The 20,088-nt window shown below is 43.7% G+C and overlaps 1 protein-coding gene across 2 annotated transcripts in view; it reads left to right on the top strand.

Moving 5' to 3' along the window:
- Positions 1 to 19,812, top strand: part of TRAM1 (translocation associated membrane protein 1) — a 62,962-nt gene extending 43,150 nt beyond the window's left edge. For both annotated transcript variants that reach the window (XM_063923894.1, XM_063923895.1), the window contains exons 6-11: positions 1,892 to 1,976; positions 2,191 to 2,261; positions 3,057 to 3,161; positions 9,128 to 9,271; positions 10,150 to 10,304; positions 19,083 to 19,812. In XM_063923894.1, coding sequence (XP_063779964.1) covers positions 1,892 to 1,976; positions 2,191 to 2,261; positions 3,057 to 3,161; positions 9,128 to 9,271; positions 10,150 to 10,304; positions 19,083 to 19,156 — 634 coding nt within the window. In that variant the 3' untranslated portion in view covers positions 19,157 to 19,812. The remainder of the gene's footprint in view (positions 1 to 1,891; positions 1,977 to 2,190; positions 2,262 to 3,056; positions 3,162 to 9,127; positions 9,272 to 10,149; positions 10,305 to 19,082) is intronic.
- The last annotated feature ends 276 nt before the right edge of the window (positions 19,813 to 20,088 follow it).

The raw sequence follows: 20,088 nt of genomic DNA, 5'->3' as shown, positions 1-20,088 counted from the left end.
GAGCCTGCAGTCTTTAGCAGCGGCTAGAGAACTGCTGGTGAGAGAAAGCAAAGGAGGAATTAAATGGAGAGTGTGAAGAGGGGGTTAGCAGGGAGGAAAGCATGGTCATATATTGATATCAAAATATATGTATTTTAAAGGCCTATAAGTCACCCACTTCAAGGCAGTAAAATGAAAGTATTCACTTGTTAGGTGAACCTTTAGTGCACGCTGCCTGTTGCTTATGGATTAATCCTAATTAAGGGTTCTGATCTGGGCCCAGTGAAGTAGGGGAACCCCCAAAGATTTTATTTAATCTCTCCAAGGGATGTAAAAACTGTGACTGATATAGATAGATATACACATATATATATATAGATAGATAGATAGATAGATAGAGGTAAGGTTCGGCACTCTATTGGGTATGAAAGGTTACTTGCTGCGGTGCCCTCTGCGATCAAAGGCAAGATCCAATATGATGAAGCAGGAATCAGCGGCACTCTGCAGACTGAGTATTAAATTAGATAATCTTTAATTCGGTCCTACGTCGTTTCAGGGACAAATCCCCGTCTTCAGGGACAAATCATACACAAGTGCAGTAACATGAACACACAATATATACCCTTCCTAATAGACACTCATTACAGTGACATCATCAGTGACATCGTCTGTTAGGGGTTGCCCAGCAACGGGAATTACACTCCCGCGATTGCTCCCCCGATCGACGCAGCATGTTGACGTCAGTACCCCGCGACGGTGATATCTCGCAGCAGCATGTGACGGTACCACCGGCTCCCGGACAGGTGAGTCGAATCTCTGTAATGAGTGTCTATTAGGAAGGGTATATATTGTGTGTTCATGTTACTGCACTTGTGTATGATTTGTCCCTGAAACGGCGTAGGACCGAATTAAAGATTATCTAATTTAATACTCAGTCTGCAGAGTGCCGCTGATTCCTGCTTCATAATATATATATATATATATATTTGAAGTCTTCATGACAATAAAGTCACTGCACGCCTACATTTGACTATAAGCTCTGAGTGCCGCCCGTCTGTTTTGGTATATATATACATATATATATATATATATAAGAGAGAGAGAGATATATATATACATATAGAGAGATATAGAGAGATATATATATATATATATATAGAGATATATATATATATATATATATATATATATATAGAGAGATATATATATATATATATATATATATAGAGATATATATATATATATATATATATATATATATATATATATATATATATATAGAGATATATATATATATATATATATATATACATATATATATATATATAGGGCGGGAAAACAGTACTGCGGCACTCGGAGACTTAACATGTAGCAGACTGTATTTCAACAAGTCACCATACATATAGATAGATATATAGATATCTAGATATAGATATAAATGAAAATTGGAGATGGGGAGGAAATATATTTTTACATCTGGTCCGTCCACTCCCTATTTCCACCACTGTATGTATGTTTAGCCTTAACCCATGTTTCAGATATTTTAATTTCTTAAAACTAAATTATTGTGATGACAGGAACTCCCAGCATACTTACTCCATTGGAGCCCACCTCTTCTGTATTTTCCTCCCCATTGCGGTGTTCCACTCTGCTACCTGTTGCAGTTCTGCACTCTAGACTATTCATAGGTTTACTAAGCAGTGCTGGACTATCAATATGATTAGCAATGAAGTAGCTATGTGGATGAGAATGTGCCAGTGAAAGTATGTGACGCATGCACATCCTGGATGTTTCCGGGGTACAGATGCGGGGTGACTAATGACTGAGTTTGCGCTTTGCTTTTGGCTCACTTGTGGCACTCCCACTAGTATCACTCAGGAATTATTTTTGTGTTTGTTTTTTTCCCCATCAGATTCCAGATGAAGTTTTTCTACGTTTCCCAATTGGCGTACTGGCTTCATTCCTTTCCTGAGCTTTATTTCCAGAAAACTAAAAAGGTAAGTTTGAATTTTCAGTCCATAGAGAGTGATTATGGCTCCATACAATTACAGAAACGTTGGGGTGGGTAGTACACACTAGAATGATCTCGGACCGATATGTTGTTTCTGGCCAAATCAGGAGGACATCTGAATCATCTCTGTATAGCGTTATAATCGAGAAATACAATGAATCTGTTAATGATTCTGACCGTTTAATTTCCCTTTTATTTAGGAAGATATTCCCCGTCAGCTGGTTTATATTGGACTTTACCTCTTTCATATTATAGGCGCATACATATTAAAGTAAGTATACTGCTATATATGTGTAGAGATCTGGCTGTTAAGCAGTTACAGGTTTAACGTAAAATATAAAGCTGGGTATATACACGCAGATAAAATGCCTGTCAGACAGACAAACCTTTTACCTGGCTGCCCGACTCCTTGCAGTTATCATGGCCAGCGGATTGGCTGGTACTTTAACTCTCTCCATTTTATCATTTACCTCCCCTGGGTAAGCAACATTTCCCCGTTATTTCCCGGTGAAGGAACAGGGGAATGTCTGTCAGTTGTCTGCAGCAATGCATACACTGCTTGATGCAGTCGACTTTCAACTTAGACAGATCGATATATTCGGATCAGTTGGCCGCAACCACTGTACAAATATATGGGCGATCCGTCAATATAGGGCGGCTCAGCTAGATAATTGTAGCATGTATGCCCAGCTTAAGTAATGGTATGATGGATACAGATTATAGCCCTATGATACATGAAGATACCATGCATCAAATTACAAATATATGGGCGATCCATCAATATAGGGAGGCTCAGCTAGATAATTGTAGCATGTATGCCCAGCTTAAGTAATGGTATGATGGATACAGATTATAGCCCTATGATACATGAAGATACCATGCATCAAATTCCATGGATTGTATGTAAGCGCTTTGAGCAGATTCTGCTTCATTAGTAGCGTTTCTCTGTAGGTTGGTTGCCTCCACTCCTAGGAACGTGTCACAAATCCAATCTGCTCAACAGTGATTGTAACATGTATGTATCGAATTGCGGTTGTCTGTTAATTACAGTGTTCCTCTTTTACAGCCTCAATCATCTTGGCCTTGTACTTCTGGTTCTTCATTACTTCGTTGAGTTCCTTTTCCACATGTCTCGTCTTTTTTACTTCAGTAATGAAAAGTATCAGAAAGGGTACGTTTGATCCGTTTTAACCATGTGATGATTAGATCCTTATGTGGTGTAGAGATGTAAATACACATCGCTCTCTATGTATAACACTGGCCTTACTGACTTTGTCATAGCTAACAATAAAAATGTACTGGGGACATTGTATCTGTTCAAAAGTATACTTCTGTTAGTAAGGTTAAACTAGAGATCTTGGTGATTGCCATAGTAGTTCCTATATGTTTTTATTTTCTCTAACGTCCTAAGTGGATGCTGGGGACTCCGTCAGGACCATGGGGAATAGCGGCTCCGCAGGAGACAGGGCACAAAAATAAAGCTTTAGGATTAGGTGGTGTGTACTGGCTCCTCCCCCTATGACCCTCTTCCAAGCCTCAGTTAGGTTTTTGTGCCCGTCCGAGCAGGGTGCAATCTAGGTGGCTCTCTTAAAGAGCTGCTTAGAAAAAGTTTTTTAGGTTTTTTATTTTCAGTGAGTCCTGCTGGCAACAGGCTCACTGCATCGAGGGACTTAGGGGAGAGAATTTCAACTCACCTGCGTGCAGGATGGATTGGATTCTTAGGCTACTGGACACCATTAGCTCCAGAGGGAGTCGGAACACAGGTCTCACCCTGGGGTTCGTCCCGGAGCCGCGCCGCCGACCCCCCTTACAGATGCTGAAGATTGAAGGTCCGGAAACAGGCGGCAGAAGGCTCTTCAGTCTTCATGAAGGTAGCGCACAGCACTGCAGCTGTGCGCCATAGTTGTCACACACTTCACACCAAGCGGTCACGGAGGGTGCAGGGCGCTACTGGGGGCGCCCTGGGCAGCAATATTTTAATACCTTATGGCAAAAGAATACATCACATATAGCCATTAAGGCTATATGTATGTATTTAACCCATGCCAGTTATCTAAAACTACGGGAGGAAAGCCCGCCGAAATAGGGGGCGGGGCTTATTCTCCTCAGCACACAGCGCCATTTTCCTGCTCAGCTCCGCTGTGAGGAAGGCTCCCAGGACTCTCCCCTGCACTGCACTACAGAAACAGGGTAAAACAGAGAGGGGGGGCATTTTTTGGCGATATATTGGATATATTTAAGCTGCTATAAGGAACAACACTTATATAAGGTTGTTCCCATATATATTATAGCGCTTGGGTGTGTGCTGGCAAACTCTCCCTCTGTCTCCCCAAAGGGCTAGTGGGGTCCTGTCTTCGATAAGAGCATTCCCTGTGTGTCTGCTGTGTGTCGGTACGTGTGTGTCGACATGTATGAGGACGATGTTGGCGTGGAGGCAGAGCAATTGCCGATAATGGTGATGTCACCCCCCAGGGAGTCGACACCGGAATGGATGGCTTTGTTTATGGAATTACGTGATAATGTCAGCACATTACAAAAATCAGTTGACGACATGAGACGGCCGGCAAACCAGTTAGTACCTGCCCAGGCGTCTCAGACACCGTCAGGGGCTGTAAAGCGCCCTTTACCTCAGTCGGTCGACACAGACCCAGACACAGACACTGAATCTAGTGTCGACGGTGATAAAACAAACGTATTTTCAAGTAGGGCCACACGTTATATGATCACGGCAATGAAGGAGGCTTTGCATATCTCTGATACTGCAAGTACCACAAAAAGGGGTATTATGTGGGGGGTGAAAAAACTACCTGTAGTTTTTCCTGAATCAGAGGAATTAAATGATGTATGTGATGAAGCGTGGGTTAACCCATATAGAAAAATGCTAATTTCAAAAAAGTTATTAGCATTATACCCTTTCCCGCCAGAGGTTAGGGCGTGCTGGGAAACACCCCCTAGGGTGGATAAGGCGCTCACACGCTTATCAAAACAAGTGGCGTTACCGTCTCCTGATACGGCCGCCCTCAGGGATCCAGCGGATAGGAGACTGGAAACTACCCTAAAAAGTATATACACACATACTGGTGTTATACTGCGACCAGCCATCGCCTCAGCCTGGATGTGCAGTGCTGGGGTCGTCTGGTTGGATTCCCTGACTGAAAATATTGATACCCTGGATAGGGACAGTATTTTATTGACTATAGAGCAATTAAAGGATGCTTTCCTTTATATGCGAGATGCGCAGAGAGATATTTGCACTCTGGCATCGAGAGTAAATGCGATGTCCATATCTGCCAGAAGGAGTTTATGGACGCGACAGTGGTCAGGTGATGCGGATTCCAAACGACATATGGAAGTATTGCCGTATAAAGGGGAGGATTTATTTGGCGTCGGTCTATCGGATCTGGTGGCCACGGCAACTGCCGGAAAATCCACTTTTTTACCTCAGACCCCCTCCCAACAGAAAAAGACACCGTCTTTTCAGCCGCAGTCCTTTCGGTCCTATAAGAACAAGCGGACAAAAGGACAGTCATATCTGCCTCGGGGCAGAGGAAGGGGTAAGAGAGGGCAGCAAGCAGCCCCTGCCCAGGAACAGAAGCCCTCCCAGGGTTCTGCAAAGCCTTCAGCATGACGCTGGGGCCTTATAAGCGGACTCAGGAGCGGTGGGGGGTCGACTCAAGAATTTCAGCGAACAGTGGGCTTGCTCACAGGTGGACCCCTGGATTCTGCAGGTAGTATCTCAGGGTTACAGGTTGGAATTCGAGAAGTCTCCCCCTCGCCGGTTCCTAAAGTCTGCTTTGCCAACGTCTCCCTCAGACAGGGCGACGGTATTGGAAGCCATTCACAAGCTGTTTTCTCAGCAGGTGATAGTCAAGGTACCCCTCCTACAACAGGGAAAGGGGTATTACTCCACGCTATTTGTGGTACCGAAGCCGGACGGCTCGGTAAGACCTATTCTAAATCTGAAATCTTTGAACCTGTACATACAAAAATTCAAGTTCAAGATGGAGTCACTCAGAGCAGTGATAGCGAATCTGGAAGAAGGGGACTTTATGGTGTCCCTGGACATAAAGGATGCTTACCTGCATGTCCCAATTTGCCCTTCACATCAAGGGTACCTCAGGTTCGTGGTGCAAAACTGTCATTATCAGTTTCAGACGCTGCCGTTTGGATTGTCCACGGCACCTCGGGTCTTTACCAAGGTAATGGCCGAAATGATGATCCTTCTACGAAGAAGAGGCGTATTAATTATCCCTTACTTGGACGATCTCCTGATAAGGGCAAGGTCCAGAGAACAGCTGGAAGACGGAGTAGCACTAACCCAACTAGTGCTGCAACAACACGGGTGGATTCTGAATTTTCCAAAATCTCAGTTGACCCCGACGACACGTCTGCTGTTCCTGGGAATGATTCTGGACACGGTTCAGAAAAAGGTGTTTCTTCCGGAGGAGAAAGCCAGGGAGTTATCCGAACTTGTCAGGAACCTCCTAAAACCAGGGACAGTGTCTGTGCATCAATGCACAAGAGTCCTGGGAAAGATGGTGGCTTCTTACGAAGCGATTCCATTCGGCAGATTCCACGCACGAACTTTTCAGTGGGATCTGCTGGACAAATGGTCCGGATCGCATCTGCAGATGCATCAGCGGATAACCTTATCGCCACGGACAAGGGTGTCTCTTCTGTGGTGGTTGCAGAGTGCTCATCTGTTAGAGGGCCGCAGATTCGGCATACAGGACTGGGTCCTGGTGACCACGGATGCCAGTCTGAGAGGCTGGGGAGCGGTCACACAGGGAAGAAACTTCCAGGGAGTATGGTCAAGCCTGGAGATGTCTCTTCACATAAATATACTGGAGCTAAGAGCGATTTACAATGCTCTAAGTCTGGCAAAACCCCTGCTTCAGGGTCAGCCGGTGTTGATCCAGTCGGACAACATCACGGCAGTCGCCCACGTAAACAGACAGGGCGGCACAAGAAGCAGGACAGCAATGGCAGAAGCTGCAAGGATTCTTCGCTGGGCGGAAGATCATGTGATAGCACTGTCAGCAGTATTCATTCCGGGAGTCGACAACTGGGAAGCAGACTTCCTCAGCAGACACGATCTACACCCGGGAGAGTGGGGACTTCATCCAGAAGTCTTCCACATGATTGTGAACCGTTGGGAAAAACCAATGGTGGATATGATGGCGTCCCGCCTCAACAAAAAACTGGACAGGTATTGCGCCAGGTCAAGAGATCCTCAGGCAATAGCTGTGGACGCTCTGGTAACACCGTGGGTGTTCCAGTCAGTGTATGTGTTCCCTCCTCTGCCTCTCATACCAAAAGTACTGAGAATTATACGGCAAAAGGGAGTAAGAACGATACTAGTGGCTCCGGATTGGCCAAGAAGAACTTGGTACCCGGAACTTCAAGAGATGCTCACGGAGGATCCGTGGCCTCTACCACTAAGACGGGACCTGCTTCAGCAGGGACCGTGTCTATTCCAAGACTTACCGCGGCTGCGTTTGACGGCATGGCGGTTGAACGCCGAATTCTAAGGGAAAAAGGCATTCCGGAAGAGGTCATTCCTACACTGGTAAAATCCAGGAAGGAGGTGACTGCACAACATTATCACCGCATTTGGAGAAAATATGTTGCGTGGTGTGAGGCTAGGAAGGCCCCCACGGAGGAATTTCAACTGGGTCGATTCCTACATTTCCTGCAAACAGGATTGTCTATGGGCCTCAAATTGGGGTCCATTAAGGTTCAAATTTCGGCCCTGTCGATTTTCTTCCAGAAAGAATTGGCTTCAGTTCCTGAAGTCCAGACTTTTGTAAAAGGAGTACTACATATACAGCCCCCGGTTGTGCCCCCAGTGGCACCGTGGGATCTTAATGTAGTCTTGGATTTTCTCAAATCCCATTGGTTTGAGCCGCTCAAATCGGTGGAGTTGAAGTATCTTACATGGAAAGTAACCATGCTACTGGCCCTGGCTTCAGCCAGGAGAGTATCAGAATTGGCGGCTTTATCATATAAGAGCCCATATCTGATTTTCCATACGGACAGGGCAGAACTGCGGACGCGTCCTCATTTTCTGCCTAAGGTGGTGTCAGCGTTTCACCTGAACCAGCCTATTGTGGTGCCTGCGGCTACTAACGAGTTGGAGGATTCCAAGTTGTTGGACGTGGTCCGGGCATTGAAAATATATATTTCAAGAACGGCGGGAGTCAGAAAGTCTGACTCACTGTTTATATTGTATGCACCCAACAAGATGGGTGCTCCTGCTTCTAAGCAGACGATTGCTCGTTAGATTTGTAGCACAATTCAACTTGCACATTCTGTGGCAGGCTTGCCACAACCTAAATCTGTCAAGGCCCATTCCAGAAGGAAAGTGGGCTCATCCTGGGCGGCTGCCCGGGGGGTCTCGGCATTACAACTCTGCCGAGCTGCTACTTGGTCAGGGGCAAACACGTTTGCAAAATTCTACAAATTTGATACCCTGGCTGAGGAGGACCTTGAGTTCTCTCATTCGGTGCTGCAGAGTCATCCGCACTCTCCCGCCCGTTTGGGAGCTTTGGTATAATCCCCATGGTCCTGACGGAGTCCCCAGCATCCACTTAGGACGTTAGAGAAAATAAGAATTTACTTACCGATAATTCTATTTCTCGTAGTCCGTAGTGGATGCTGGGCGCCCATCCCAAGTGCGGATTGTCTGCAATACTTGTACATAGTTATTGTTACAAAAAAATCGGGTTGTTATTTGTTGTGAGCCGTCTGTTCAGAGGCTCCTACGTTTGTCATACTGTTAACTGGGTTCAGATCACAAGTTATACGGTGTGATTGGTGTGGCTGGTATGAGTCTTACCCGGGATTCTAAATCCTTCCTTATTGTGTACGCTCGTCCGGGCACAGTATCCTAACTGAGGCTTGGAGGAGGGTCATAGGGGGAGGAGCCAGTACACACCACCTAATCCTAAAGCTTTATTTTTGTGCCCTGTCTCCTGCGGAGCCGCTATTCCCCATGGTCCTGACAGAGTCCCCAGCATCCACTACGGACTACGAGAAATAGAATTATCGGTAAGTAAATTCTTATTTTTTTCTTTAATTGTATGCCTGTGATATTTCAGTATTACCAATACACACATTTTGATTGTCTATTGCCAGGTTTACCTTATGGGCTATTCTGTTTGTGCTGGGCCGTCTCCTGACACTCATACTGTCTGTCCTTACTGTTGGATTTGGACTCTCTCGAGCAGAGAATCAGGAATTGGACATTAGTTCTGGAAACTTCAACATCCTAGCAATCCGGTACTTGCTCTATGTATATGAGTGTCATTATTGTAGTACAGCCATTGTTTTCTACTTTCTCCGTTGTGGATCATTGTATATCTACAGCCGATAAGGAGCTGTATCATTAAGATATCTCCTTCATTTCCTTAATAAGAGAAATAAGTTGATTGCTTCCACTAAGTTGTTTGCAAGTCACATCTTGAAAAAAAAATTGTAAAAACCAAATTGTAATGCAAAGACTCAGACTTTTAAGACCTACTATATTTGATATGACTGCTAGCCATAAACACTTACAGTAGGAGGTGTATACTTACAATACGCAGTCATTCCTGTTACTCAGTGCCTAAATATGCCTATTTTTACACTCATTGATAAGTTTTACTAAACATTAATTATGTGACAATCGCACACTTTCAGGACTAATTAAATCCACTAATTACCTAGTACATCCAGCCAATAAGTGAGAAAACATGGATTTCACCTTATGTTCCTTACCTTCCTTACATTGCAGAAACAAGTTCCTCTGGAAATTGTGCAGCCACGGGGGCCATGTATCTAGTGCCTGCATGCCTCTCCCATGACCTAACGTGACAGTGTGTTTTCACTAGAGAACAAGTCGCTAGACACTGCATGCATGGCGCTTAGTCATTTCAGAGACCGTGGTTTACCCTGTTGCTTGTGTGGACAGCAGAGGTGTGCAGGCAGAGAATCCATACTCATCCCCTCCCTCTGCTTGGTGTGCTGCATGAGTAACTTATCTAACACAACGGTTGTCTGAACCAGCCTTGGTCCTGTCATATTTAATATAACTAAAAGAGAAGTGGAAGCTTGTTACGCTTTTAAATGAGCTCCTGAAGAGTGTAAACTCTAATTATCCTCCTTCTGTCTGTTTCCAGAATCAGTGTGTTGGCATCTATTTGCATAACTCAGGCATTTATGATGTGGAAGTTCATTAATTTCCAGCTGAGACGATGGAGGGAGCATTCATCTCCACAGCCCTCTCAGAAGAGAAGACCTGTCGCTAAAGGCAAGAGCTCACGGAAGGAAAAAGGTGTGTTTCTTGTAGTGCCCAGTTCATACATGGTGTGTGTATGTATATATGTAAAAAAAAAAAAAACATATATAATGTGTGTGTGTGTTTATATGTACGTGTATGTATATGTGTGTATGTGTGTGTATATATATATATATATATATATATATATATATGTGTGTGTATGTATATATGTGTGTGTGTGTATATGTATGTATATACATATATATATATATATATATATATATATATATATATATATATATGTGTGTATGTATATATTTGTAATTGAGAGCCTGTGTAAAGGTTTCAGATTAGTGGAATAACACACAGGGATGGGGCAAGTAATATCACAGAAGATATAACTAAACATGCTATTCTTTATTTCTCTTACGTTCTAGAGGATACTGGGGTCCACATTAGTACCATGGGGTATAGACAGGTCCACTAGGAGCCTTCGTCAAATTAAGAAATCAATAGTGTGCACTGGCTTCTCCCTCTATACCCCTTCTACCAGATTCAATTTAGAAAATGTGCCCGGAGGAGCCGGTCACACTTAGGGAAGCTCCTGAATAGTTTTCTACATTTATTTTTTCTGTTCGTTATTTTCAGACAGTGCTGTTTGGAAACAGCCTGTCTGCTTCGTGGGACTTAGGGGAGGGAAAGGCCCAACCTACTCCAGGGTTAATGGTCCTGTTCACCACTGACAGGACACTGAGCTCCTGTGGGTCCTATTCGCAAGCCCCACCACGGCAAGCGTACAGTCCCGCAGCACGCCGCCATCCCTAACAGAGCCAGAAGTAAGAAGAGTGGTGAGTAGTTGGCCGGTGTCCCGGTTAGCGGGTCACCGGCTGAAATGGCACGAGGGTGTGGAGCGCAGCACTGACAGGCAGGCTGCGCTCCAGGGCTCAGGATGACATGCTGTGTGCGTGTGTTCCGCTGTGAGGGGCGCGCTGAGCCACTACTTACATTACCCACACTGGCAAACTAGCTTATAGGGGTTCTAACCCACTGTTAAGCACCATTAAAACCTCAGCCAGTATAAAAAAAACTGTAAGACCGTGTGCCATTATGGGGGCGGGGCTTCAGTATGAGCAGACCCAGCAGCTCACCAGCGACATTTTCCCTCTGCAGCTCTAAGACTGGCAGGGAAGCGCAGCCTTTCCGCAAGGACTCCAGTTTGCCTCAGCGGTACCAGGAGGTCATAGCAAAGGGGTGAGCAGTATTAGAATACTGAGCCTTTATTAAGAGGGCTTAGTTTGCGACCCAGCTAACCTTTTAATTAGCTATAGGGGTGCTGTGTGGCTGGCGCCATCATATTGTGTCTCCCTAGGGGGTTCTGTGTGGGTTAACTGTGCTTTTAATCTATTCATCCTGTATGTGCGTGTGTTCTTTTTACATTTTATTATGTCAAAGGAGTTTGTTTCATGCACAGCAGAGTGTTTTTCTCACTCAGGGGGATCCCTACAGTGTACTCAGGATAGTACACATTCTCAGGCTAGTGGGTCCGAACCAGTATGGTTGGATACGTTAAAAGCGATTATCATAAATATTTCACATAAAATATCCCAAAATGAGAAGGAGACGCAATACTTAAGACAATCTGTGGATGACCTGATAAATAGAGATTAAGTGGCCATTCCAGCGTCACATTTGTCCACAAAAGCGTACACTGGCCCAAATCATGCAGACTGATACTGAAGTTGAGGAGGGTGAGGTGGACTCGGAAGGGGGGGGGGGGGGTGCAGCTTTATCACAGGAAATACAGGCCCTGATAGAGGCTATTAGAGATGTCCTGCGCATTCCTGACAAAGTGACAGAGGACGATGAGGAATCTTATTTTAATCTTATGTTAATGTAAAAAAGAAATCCTCTGCTACTTTCCCTGAATCTAAGGAATTAAATTCCTTATTAAAGAAACTTGGTCTAATCCTGACAAGAAGTTTCAGATCCCTAAAAGGTTACTCACATCTTTCCATTTTCCTCAGGACGATAGAAAAAAATGGGAAAACCCTCCGATTGTTGACGCATTGGTATCTAGATTATCACATAAGATAGTTTTACCGGTCCCGGGGGCAGCCTCCTTAAAAGATGCGGCAGACCGCAAGATTGAGACCACTCTCAAATCTCTGTACACAGCTTTGGGGGTGGCCCAGAGACCCACTATTGCTTGTGCTTGGATCACTAGGGCCATTGCAAAATGGTCAGGTAACCTAATTGAGGGGTTAGATTCCTTACCAAGAGGTGCGATGATTTTACTCCTGCAATATATACAGGACTCTACAAATTTTATGGTGGAAGCCATAAAAGAAATTGGATTGCTCAATGCATGCTCCACAGCCATGGCAGTGTCAGCACGCAGGGGCCTATAGCTATGTCAGTGTACGGGGGATTCCAGAAAGGGTGTGGAAAGCCTACCTTTCACAGGCAAGGCCCTGTTTGATGACAAACTGGATACGTGGATATCCAAGGCTACAGCGGATAAGTCTATATATCTTCCTTCCGCAGCCCCACCAGCTAGGAAGACCTACTCTGCTTCGACTCTGCAGTCCTTTCGGACAGCAAAATTCAAACATAAAGCCAAGGGTTCTTCTACAACCTTCAAAGGCAATAAAGGTAAACCCATAGAACAAGCAACTGCAAGTTCACAGGAACAGAACTCCGATTCTGCTTCTTCAAAGCCTTCCGCATGACGGTGGACCTATCTGACTGGGAGACAGGCAGGTGGGAACCCGATTAAGAGATTTCAGTTACACATGGGTGACTTCATGCCAAGATCCCTGTGTCAAAGAGGTCATCGCCCAGGGGTACAGACTGGAGTTTCAGGAACTCCCACCTCACAGATTCTTCAAGTCAGGCTCACCAGCTTCTCAGGAGGCAAGTATAAATTTACAGGATGCAATTAAAAAACTAGTACAGACTCAGGTCATTGTTCCAGTTCCACCTCGGCTACGGTCCAGGGGTTATTATTCCAACCTGTTTGTGGTACCAAAACCGGATGGTTCGGTGAGACCCATATTAAACCTCAAGTCGTTGAACCCATACTTACGGGTGTTAAAATTCAAGATGGGGTCTCTGAGAGCGGTGATCTCCAGTCTAGAGGAAGGGGAATTTTTGGTGTCTCTGGATATCAAGGATACATACCTTCATATCCCGATCTGGCCGCCTCATCGGGCTTATCTCCAGTTTGCCTTACAGGACTGTCACTACCAGTTCCGTCACTACCAGTTCCAGGCTCTGCCCTTTGGCCTCTCCACGGCTCCGAGGGTATTCACCAAGGTAATGGTGGAGATGATGTTTCTCCTCCGCAAACAGGGAGTGAACAATACCGTACCTCGATGATCTGCTGATAAAAGCACCATCCAGGGAGCAGTTATTGGACAACATTGCCCTCTCAACTCGACTACTCCGGGATCACAGGTGGATTCTGAACCTACCAAAATATCACCTGGAACCAACTCTGAGGCTCCCGTTCCTGGGGATAATACTGGATACGGAGGTACAGAATGTGTTCCTTACATTAGAAAAGGCAGTGGTGATCCAGTCAATGATGCGGAATGTTCTAAAACAAACCCGGATATTGGTGCATCTCTGCATTTGCCTTCTGGGAAAGATGGTAGCAACTTACGAGGCACTGCAGTACGGAAGGTTTCACGTAAGACCCTTCCAGCTGGACCTGTTGGACATATGGTCCGGATCGCATTTACACATGCACCAGAGGATTCGTCTGTCGCCAAAATCCAGGACTTCTCTTCTGTGGTGGCTCCAGACTTCTCACCTGACCGAGTGCCGAAGGTTCGGGATTCAAAATTGGTTTCTGCTAACCACAGACGCACGCCTCAGAGGTTGGGGAGCAGTCACCCAGGGGGCACACTTCCAAGGAAGATGGTCAAATCAGGAAACCACTCTTCCAATCAACGTTCTGGAACTAAGGGCCATATACATCACCCTTCTGCAGGCAGCCCATCCTCTTCAAGATCAGGCAATCCAGATTTAGTAGGACAATGTGACAGCAGTAACGTACATAAACCGACAGGGTGGAACAAAGAGCAGAGCAGCAATGGACAGAGCCAGCAGTGGACAGGAACCTATGGTTGGACATCACTAAAATGGCTTTAAAGGGAGAAGTCATAATCATGGGAGACTTTAATTTACCTGATGTCAATTGGGAGGGTCTTTTGCAAGTTCAGCTACAAGTGGCACATTTCTACATTCCTTACAGGGAGCATCTCTCAAGCAATTGGTGAGGGAGCCCACTCGCAAAGACTCAATATTAAATTTAATTCTTACAAATGGTGATAGGATATCAGACATATATGTGGGTGAGCACCTGGGATCCAGTGATCATCAAGCAGGATGGTTTAGTATAAAGACAGGATCCAACTCCTGTCACAAAAACAAAGGTGTTGGATTTTAGAAATGCTGACTTTGCAAAAATGGGGAACTGTTTAAGTGATTCATTGGGGAACTGTTTAAGTGAATCCTTGGTGGACTGGAGGAACTTGGAAGGAGTGCAGGAGAGGTGGGAAAAACTGAATAGTGCAATACTAAGTGCAACAGACCTTTGTATCAAAAGGGGTTAGGAAAAGCACCAGGAAAAGGAAGCCAGTGTGGTTCACAAAAGAAGTACAGGTTGAGTATCCCTTATCCAAAATGCTTGGGACCAGCAGTATTTTGGATATCGGATTTTTCCGTCTTTTGGAATAATTGCATGCCATAAGGAGATATCATGGTGATAGGACCCAAGTCTAAGCACATAATGCATTTATGTTTCATATACACCTAATACACACAGCCTGAGGGTAATTTTAGCCAATATTTTTAATAACTGTGCATTAAACAAAGTTTGTGTACATACACACTTAATTTATGTTTCATATACACCTTATATACACAGCCTGAAGGTCATTTAATACAATATTTTCAATAACTTTGTGTATTAAACAAAGTTTGTGTACATTGAGCCATCAAAAAACAAAGGTTTCACTATCTCAGTCTTACTCAAACAAGTCCGTATTTCGGAATATTCCGTATTTCGGAATATTTGGATATGGGATACTCAACCTGTATCAACTAGTGTGGAAGCAAAAAAGATGGCTTTTAGGAAATACAAACAGACTCAAAATAATAACGACAAAGAGGTGTATCTTGACAGACGGAAGGATGCTAAGAAAGTGATCAGACATGCAAAGGCAGAAGCTGAGGAGAGAATGGCCCAGTCAGTAAATAAAGGGGGCAAAACTTTTTTTTAAGTATATAAGTGAAAGGAAAAAATCGAATGGAGGAATAATAAAACTTAAGACAGAGAGTGAGCATTTGGTGGAGGGAGACAAGGCAATAGCAGATCACCTAAATAATTAATTTTGCTCAGTATTTACTACAGAAGAAGGGATGGGGCACCAGTTAAGTTGCAAGGACATTCATAAAAATAAGGTAGATGAAAGTACATTTACAGAGCAGAAGGTCCTAACAGAACTTTCAAAACTAAAAGTTGATAAATCAATGGGACCAGATGGGATACACCCAAGGATACTCAAAAAGCTAAAAGATGTGCTGGTTACACCTTTAACAGAATTATTTAACCAGTCACTAAATACAGCTGCCATTCCAGAGGACTGGAAAAGAACAAAAGTGGAAGCAAGGAAGAAGCAAGTAACTACAGACCAGTAAGCCTTACATCAGTAGTAGGGAAAGTAATAAAAAAACTATTAAAATAAAGAGTTGTGGAATATCTTAATTCAAACAATTTACAGGATCCAAAACAACATGGATTTACTGGTGGGAGATCATGCCAAACAAATCTTATTGACTTTTTTGACTCTGACGAAAATACTAGATCAACGGGGAGCTGTAGATGTAGCATATCTAGACTTTAGTAAGGCATTTGACACTGTCCCACATAGCAGACTGCTAAATAAACTTGAAAGTGTGGGGGTGGATTATAAAACAGTTAAATGGATAAGAACCTGGTTGCAGGATAGGAAACAGTTGTAGTAAATTGAGTGCAATCTATGGAGGGAAATGTTACCAGTGGAGTACCCCAGGGATCTGTACTTGGTCCAGTTCTCTTTAATATCTTTGGTGATATTGCAAATGGTATTGAAGGAAAAGTATGCCTTTTTGCAATTGATACAAAGATATGCAACAGGGTAGACAAATGACTCATGACCTAGGTAGGCTTGAGAAATGGTAAAGAATGTGGCAACTACAGTTTAATGCTAAAAAATGCAAAATCGTGCACTTGGGTCTCAAAAACCTAAAGGCTAAATATAGTATCAAGGGTACTATAATGGAAACTACTGAGGAGGAAAGGGATTTAGGAGTCACTATTTCAAGTGACTTGAAGGCAGGAAAGTAGTGCAACAAAGCAATGAGAAAGGCAAGTCAGATGCTTGGTTGCATAGGGAGAAGAATCAGTAGCAAGAAAAAAGAAGTGATAATGCCACTGTATAGGTCATTGGTACGGCCCCATCTGGAATACTGTGTCCAGTTCTGGAGACCATATCTCCAGAAGGATATAAATGCATTGGAGCATGTACAAAGAATGGCAACTAAAAGGGTGCATGGCCTACATCTCAAAACTTACCCAGAAAGGCTAAAAGATCTTAACATGTATAGTTTGGAGAAGAGAAGGGAAAGGGAGACATGATAGAAACTTTCAAATATATCAGGGGTCTTAACAAAGTTCAGGAGGGAAACATTCTTCAAAGGAAGAGGAGTATTAGAACTCGAGGACATACACTGATACTGCAGGGGGGGGGGGGGGGGGAGTTCAGGGGAAATTTAAGGAAATTTACTTCACAGAAAGGGAAGTGGATAAGTGGGATAGCCTCCCATCAGAGGTGGTAGAGGCTAAGACTGTAGAGCAATTTAAACATGCTTGGGATAGGCATATGAATATCCTTACAGCGAATTAAGGTTCAAAAAGGGTTGAGATTACCTAAAGGATAAAAAAAAAAGGGGCAGACTAGATGGGCCAAGTGGTTCTTATCTGCCGTCAAATTCTATGTTAATGTCAGAGGTAACACGGATTCTTCTCTGGGCAGAAAGACACAATGTGGCGTTGTCGGCGGTCTTCATTCCGGGAGTAGACAACTGGGAAGCAGACTTCCTCAGCAGACACGACCTCTACCCAGGATAGTGGGGCCTTCACCCGGAGGTGTTCGGGTGCGTGACACGTCGGTGGGGAATTCCACAAATCGACATGATGGCCTCTTGTCTCAACAAGAAACTCAGGCGGTATTGTTCCAGGTCTAGAGACCCACAGGCAGTGGCGGTGGATGCCTTGGTGACTCCATGGGTTTACCAGATGGTGTATGCGTTTCCACCACTTCCACTGATCCCAAGAATTCTCAAAAGAATAAAAAGAGAAAAGGTTCAAGCAATTCTCATTGCTGCGGATTGGCCAAGAAAGGCTTGGTACGCAGATCTCCTGGACATGCTGCTGGAGGATCCGTGTCCTCTACCTCTTCGAGAGGATCTTCTGCAACAGGGGTCGTTCGTCTATCAAGACTTACCGCAGCTACGTTTGACGGCATGGCGGTTGAGCGTCAAATTTTAGCTCGGAATGGCATTCCGGACAGGGTAATTCCTACCCTGATCCAAGCCAGAAAAGGGGTAACGTCTAAACATTACCACCAGATTTGGAGGACGTATGTGTCTTGGTGTAAAAACAGGAAATTCCCTACGGTGGAATTTCAGCTGAGTCGTTTTCTGCTTTTTCTGCAGTCAGGAGTGGATGTGGGCCTACGCCTGGGTTCCTTAAAGGTCCGGATCTCGGCATTGTCCATTTTCTTCCAAAGACAGTTGGCGTCCCTCCCTGAGGTTCAGACGTTCTTGAGAGGTGTTCTGCACATTCAGCCGCCCTTTGTGCCTCCCACGGCACCTTGGAATCTCAACGTGGTGTTGCAGTTTCTACAATCTGAATGGTTTGAGCCTTTACAGGAGGTTGATGTAAAGTTTCTTACATGGAAGACCGTTACATTGCTGGCCTTGGCTTCGGTATGACGTGTGTCGGAATTGAGGGCGTTGTCTCACAAGAGCCCCTGTTTGATTTTTCATGAAGATAGAGCTGAACTCATAACTCGGCAATTTCTTTCTAAAGAGGTGTCTGCGTTTCATATCATCCAGCCTATTGTGGTTCCGGTGCTTACTGACACCTTTTCCACTTCAAAGTCCCTGAATGTTGTGCGGGCTTTGAAAATCTGTCAAACGGACAGCTCGTCACAGAAAATCGGACTCGCTGTTTATACTCTATTATCCCAATAAAATTGGGTGCCCTGCTTGCAAGCAGTCTATTGCTTCTCCATCTACAGAATACGTGTGTGTGTGTGTGTGTGTGTGTGTGTGTGTGTGTGTGTGTGTGTGTGTGTGTGTAAAAAGTACTTTTTCATAGCAGTAATCTTGGGCTTATTTCCACAGGTTTGGGGCTGATATAATCTTATAAATAACATCTGTAGTTAGTTTTTGTTCCATTTTATGTACTTAAAAACAATTGCAAATTTTGCAGGCTTTCTAAGTTAAGGAGTTTAAGATGCTTAAATTGAAAAATAAATGCAGGCGAAATAAACGCACAATAAGCAAGGGAAGAACAGGTTTATTAATTCACTAGATAACACTAACATTTTTAAATTGACAAACGTTAATGCAATTGTGTTTTCTGTGTAATGGGAATCTCCTGAAAGTATTTGTAAAATGAGTTCTTAGTTCATGAAATATTTTATTGTAAGGTTGTTTTAGGATTCAAAAAGAAACTTTTTTGATATTTTGACCTATTATTTGTTTGTTTATTCTCAGAAAATGGAGTTAATGGAACAGTTACTTCTAACGGAGCAGATTCTCCTCGCAGCCGTAAAGAAAAATCCTCTTAGGCAAAACAAAAACATTTAAAGAAAATAATTTGCAATTGGCGTACGTTGCTCCCAAAGAGAAGTTGCCTTGTGCTGTTCAGAGCCCCACAGCACTAGAATTCTTACAGTTACAGCAAATAATGCAATGTGTTTGTAAGCGACCGTATGTCGTCATCTTCAGACTGTACAGGGTGTTTTTTTTTTTTTTTTTTTCATAACTTTTTAGCATTTATTTTAATGCTATAACTGTCACAATCAAACCTAGACCTTAAATTACAAAAGTGAATAAAAAGAGGGGGGCAAGATTAAAAGTTAATACACAAAAATTGGCTTAGCCTTGCGCTGGTCAGGGAAATAAATTCCCACCTTTACTGTCAAAGGAGCCAAATCCTTTCCGCAAATGAGTCCAAGCCAATTGTATCATTATATTCACCCAACTGAGTGGTGAAGGCAAAATAAGTGCAAAACTGGAGCCATTTTAAAATATTTTTCAAAACGGCAAACTGTTGGTACTTCTCTGTATCCCGTTGTACAGTTCCAGCATCCTACTCTTTTGATATGCCAACGGAAACGTTTAAAAGGTGTAAATGCTGTGATAAATGTATTTTCACTTCAGTTTTTTTTATAAGCCAACTGTTTTTCTTATTTGATTAAAAATAATAAAACAAAAAATTGAATAGTGTGCGTGGGTAAAAAAAATTATTTTATAAATGCATTTAATATATGTCTGCCACCAATCCACTGCTGTAGTCTTTACTAATATTCAGGGAAGAAACTGTCTCTGTAGTGTGATTTTATGTTCTAGACTACCATCTTAAATCTAAAGATAGTTCAGTAAAGGGCTTACAGTATATTATATGCTTTACAAATAATTTAATCATACATGCAACACTTTGGCTGTCCAGTTAGACCGCAAATGGTCATGTGTAGGGGCCCAAAGCATCTGCTGACCC

The sequence above is a fragment of the Pseudophryne corroboree genome, chromosome 5 (assembly GCF_028390025.1).
Source record: "Pseudophryne corroboree isolate aPseCor3 chromosome 5, aPseCor3.hap2, whole genome shotgun sequence".
Lineage (NCBI taxonomy): Eukaryota > Metazoa > Chordata > Amphibia > Anura > Myobatrachidae > Pseudophryne > Pseudophryne corroboree.
Note: the sequence above shows the minus strand (reverse complement) of the source record. Positions and strands in the feature narration are given on the sequence as shown.